Source organism: Arachis duranensis, chromosome 8 (assembly GCF_000817695.3).
Source record: "Arachis duranensis cultivar V14167 chromosome 8, aradu.V14167.gnm2.J7QH, whole genome shotgun sequence".
NCBI lineage: Eukaryota > Viridiplantae > Streptophyta > Magnoliopsida > Fabales > Fabaceae > Arachis > Arachis duranensis.
In genome coordinates, this window is record NC_029779.3 from 41,044,739 (window position 1) to 41,050,025 (window position 5,287).

The window sequence follows — 5,287 nt, forward strand, 5'->3', positions numbered from 1 at the left end:
AAATCCTATTTTTGTTTTACCAAATAATGTTACAGTATTGGGTAACCGAATACATTCAATCAATAAATAATATATGAAAAAAAATAGTCATCTTGAGAACGAAGACAAAATGTTTTACCTTTGCCATTGCTACAACCGCAAAAAATATTGCCATCACAACAGTAGCCAAAAATAGGGATCTTGGATATGTAGTTGCCTTCTTCAGCACAAAGGTCTACACATCATCATGAATGAATTAGAATCCAAAAATATATTTACACTTCCTTAAAATCTTACTTGCTATAAATTGCTATCAACGGCGTAATGCCTACCTAACTTATAGTTAAATACTGGTTTTTTCCATTGTGTTATGCTTTTTTTTAGCAATACCACGTGACTAATAAATTTATTATCTTTTTTCGACACTTAACCAACAAAATTCTAAATTTTAAATTTTAAATTCTGATAATAAAAAAGGTATTGGTGTAAAATATTAGCTGATATGGATAGAAATTGTTGGACCATAAAGAATAAATATAAAGCCATTCCATTATTTTTATAATGGGTGTATTTTTAATTTTATTTTTGTATTTCATTAAGTAATATTTTTGGATTTTAATAATTTATTATTTTATATTGTACATAATTAAAAAATGGTTAATTTGAAAAAAAAGAATATAAAATTTAAATTAAAATTAATAAATATAAAATAATTTAATTAAAATATTATATGATATAATATTAGTTAACACCTGTTATAATAAGAAATATTTTAGTTCGGTGTTATAAAGCTAGGCTCATTAATCTAAAGGTTCAGGTTTGTTTGGTATTAATTTTTTAAAGTCTCACCTTGTTTGATTTTTGCACGCAGATTATTTGTGTTTGCGTTTTTGTTTAACTGGCCAATTTTTAATAGATTTGATCGTTGTTGATCGATTCAAATTATAACAACAATCTGAGTCTAAATTATGGTAAGACTATTAATTTATTGATTTTTTTAGTCGAATTAGTTGGTTCGGTTTGATTTTAATAATTATATTTACAATAATATAATAGAGCAATGCTAGGGGGTCAGCAATTTTTGTGATTGTTAGCCATCAATTAGCCATCAATGATGATTTGATGGTGTGAGATTGGTGTGAGATTTCATCCAATGGCTCACCTTCCTCTGCTGGTTATATGCTGGCCAAAATTCAACAAAATTGCTGGTCCCCTAGACTTTTCCAATATAATATTTTTAGAATGGATAAATAGTTAAATACCTTCATGTGCATAAAAGCTGCAATATTGAATGATGTAGTCATCCCAATTGCATGAGCCATTACGGTAAGTGTTGTAGATTTCTTCCATCTTAAGAAAGGTAACTGCAAAGGTTTCAAAATAATAGTTATATAAATCTTATGACCGTTATGAAAGAAAATTAAATATCATCTAGCAACCATTTATTTCAATCAAAAGCATGATTAAAAAATAGTCTAAGTAAATTAACTTCATCTTCATGGAGAATCTATTCTCATCATTAAGTTGCATCTTAATAAATTTTTACATAAACAATTTTAGGCATGTATTTCATAACAAATTACAATAAGCACATAATAAAAAATAAGCGAGACTAACTCATGGAGTGTGAATATTTGTGGGTGACACAATAATATTGCATAATAATAAATCGAGATAAGAGTAGGCTGAGACTTGTAAACACAATAAAAATTTTATAGATATGAGATTTGTGATTATCTTAGTTACTTCCTGTTTTGAGGGTATTAATTAACAAAAATTCCTTAATTATTGATATTCAAATCAACTCACATTAATGGAATAAGCTGTCATTAGCACAAAAGTGACAAGAAGAGACCAAAGCGATGGTTTTGATCCTATCATCCAAGCAGATCCAAAGCTCTGTATAAAAATAATAATAATAATAAGAGCATGCATGTGCTAACCCTGTTAACAAAATATTATTCGATTAATAAAATTGTTACGCATGTACACTAAAAATTAGTTATTAAATTAATTATTATGTATTTATATATAAATATATTTTATTTTTAATATGTGTTTTTGTATATTATATAGAAGTAACTGATTTCTTATATATTAATTGATAAATTAATAAGTACATCTCAATAAATAAAGTGAAATTATGGCCACTATAGAGGAAAGGTACGTATGCATAAACTGTATATCATCACAAGGCACATGTCCAATTATCAAATTTGTGTGTCCAATTATCAAATTTATTTTTAGTATAAAGTGCAGTTTCACAAACTATTTTATAACTATTCTAACCTTTATATATTCCAGCAACTTTTATTCCTAATCTATGTGAATAATTAAAAACCGATATATACAGAGGCAGAATCAAGGTCCTGAGGGAGAGTGAGTTAGTAATGAGTTAGTCTAAATAGTTTGTATTTATATGTTTCTTGCATAGTTTCTTTATCTTTTGCATTTATATGTTTCTATATTCTTTTTTTTAAAGTTAATTGGTTTAATTTTGTATATAGTTAATTAATGTTTTTACAAAGTATATTATAAAAATATATTATATTTGTGATCGGTTTATTTTTCAAAATTTTACTTGTTATTAGTAATTAATTATAACAAAAAAAACTAACTTGTTAACAAGATTGTAAAACAGTCAGTTTGACCCATTTAAGTATATTTTGTCTAGAGGCTACAATTTTTTAATCGGACCATTTATGACTAATTCGAGTAGTTAAATGGATTGACCCATTTACTTTTGATTCATTTTTTAAAAATATTTTGATAAAAAAAATTATTTTTGAGTAAAAAAATTTAAATAAATAATATTTTTTAAATTGACTAGTCGTATTTTTACATTGAATCAGGAGAAATATTTACAAAAGTACTAGTTAAAAATACAAAAAAAAATTAAATAGATCACTCTTTAATTTAAAGACTAGTCTATTTAACCTGTTAATTTTTTCGAATTAATTAGGCTCAGTCTATTCAACTCAAAATTTAAACATATCTAATTTTAGAGTTAAAAAAATAAGCCCATTTAAATAGGTAAACGAACTAGCCCAATAAATTTTTTTCATTTTGACGGTCTTACTTTTTTGTTCAATTTTTTTAAATACTATTTGTTACGGTGGGTAACCGGAGATTAATAGAACAGATGGTGTGGGATGGCCCAATCGTCCACGAATGGTGAGCTCCGGGTTGGTTTGCACGCTGGAGCCTTCTTCCGACTTGTATACGTGGGTGAATGGGGGGTGGTACCTGCAAAGACACTCCGATGCCTAAGTTAGCAAGAGTGTGAGCAGGTCTAGAGAGTATTGGGTTTAGAGATACCTGAGGGGTGTCAGTGTATTTATAGTGGTGAGCCAATAACCACCGTTGAAGTAGTACCGTATCTTTAGGGTGTTAACCGCCCCCATTATCTTGGGGAGGTTAAGATATGGCTTTATGAAGTGGTTAGAGAGATTTCAGGGGCGGTTACTCATTTGAATGAGTATTTATCTGCCAGCTAATCTCACATCCGACTTCTTCAGACCAAGTCGTGGTTGATACCGACTTCTTATGTGAAGGTCGGTACTTAGCTAGGCTTAATCCTTCAGATTAGGCTACCATTATGCCCCTTAGCATGTTTATAAGTACTTTCCCTCTCTTTCCTTTTTCTGTTTCTGCAATCTTTCAAACTTCCTCTTTCTTTGTTCGTGCTGTGTTTGTATGTACTATACTTCCGGAGACTTCTGCTTCTTTATTTTCAAAAAGAGGTTAGTTTCTTTCTTCTTCTTTGTATGACTTGATTTTGTAGAGGGATAGTTTTGTAGATTTTTGCTCGGCTCCTTTTCTTCTCTCTAGAGACCTTTTTTTTTTTAAGAGAAAAAATAAAAAAGATCTTTATTAATCGGGGAGGTACCTTCTTGCTACTAAGGGTCTTGATAGCCTATTTCCCCTTAGCCTCTACTATGATGCCTCGTTAAAAACCCTTCTCCGGAAAAAACCCTTTTGGGAAAAAATCATGAAGTTGGGAAAAGAGTACATCAGGGAGTAGAGTTCGCTTTTAACTGTAGTACCTTTTCATATTACAAGCATGCCACGACCTTGGTAGCTCAGTGCCGTTCAGGTCGGTTACTTTATAATAACCCTTCCCTAGCACTTCCTTGATTTTGTATGGTCCCTTCCAATTTGCGGCGAGCTTTCCTTCTCCTGATTTGTTGACTCCTATGTCGTTTCTGATTAGGACCAAGTCATCCGAGGCAAATGTTCTTCGAATGACTTTCTTGTTGTACCTGGTAGTCATCCTTTGTTTCAATGCTGCTTCTCTTATCTGAGCATCTTCTCGGATTTCGGGGAGCAAGTCGAGCTCCTCTTTGTGTCCCCGCACATTTCCGACCTCATCGTGGAGAATCACCCTTGGGCTTTGCTCATTGATTTCTATCGGAATCATGGCTTCTACACCATAGACTAGTCGGAAAGGTGTTTCTCCTGTGGCGGATTGGGGGGTTGTCCTATAAGCCCATAGCACCTGAGGGAGCTCTTCAGCCCAAGCTCCCTTTGCTTCCTGTAGTCTCTTCTTTAGTCCTGCCAGTATGACTTTGTTGGCTGCCTCGGCTTGCCCATTGGCTTGTGGGTGTTCTACCGAGGTGAACTGATGTTTAATTTTCATGCTGGCTACTAGGCTTCTGAAGGTAGCGTCGGTGAATTGGGTTCCATTATCCGTGGTAATGGAATAAGGTATCCCATATCTTGTGATGATATTTTTGTAAAGGAATCTGCGACTTCTTTGGGCGGTGATAGTAGCTAATGGTTCTGCTTCTATCCACTTTGTGAAGTAATCTATTCCCACGATCAAGTATTTGACTTGTCCTGGTGCTTGGGGAAAAGGGCCTAACAAATCCATTCCCCATTTTGCAAAAGGCCATGGAGAAGTGATACTAATGAGCTCTTCTGGGGGAGCCACGTGGAAATTTGCATGCATCTGGCACCGCTGACACTTTTTCACAAATTTTGTGGCATCTTTTTGCAAGGTCGGCCAGTAGAATCCGGCTCGGATCACTTTTCTGGCTAGTGATCTTGCTCCGAGATGATTTCCGCAGATCCCGCTATGTACTTCCTCCAGCACCTCGGCGGTTCTTGAGGTCGGTACGCACTTCAACAATGGTGTTGATATCCCTCTTCTGTAGAGGCCATTTCTCACCAAAGTGTAATGTTGTGCTTCCCTTCGGATCTTTTTAGCTTCTTTCTCCTCCTTAGGGAGGATGTCGAATTTCAAGTATTCGACTAAGGGATTCATCCATCCGAGGTTTAAACCGACTACCTCAAGTACTTCTTGCTT

At 33.3% G+C, this 5,287-nt stretch overlaps 1 protein-coding gene across 1 annotated transcript in view; it reads right to left on the minus strand.

The window, feature by feature from the left end:
• LOC107462706 (naringenin 8-dimethylallyltransferase 2, chloroplastic-like) overlaps positions 1–5,287 on the minus strand; it is an 11,128-nt gene that overhangs the window by 440 nt on the left and 5,401 nt on the right. Inside the window, exons 5-7 of the mRNA XM_021129614.2 lie at positions 1,789–1,878; positions 1,242–1,343; positions 119–214 (exon numbers count right to left, since the gene is read on the minus strand). Of these exons, the coding sequence (XP_020985273.2) occupies positions 119–214; positions 1,242–1,343; positions 1,789–1,878 (288 nt within the window). The remainder of the gene's footprint in view (positions 1–118; positions 215–1,241; positions 1,344–1,788; positions 1,879–5,287) is intronic.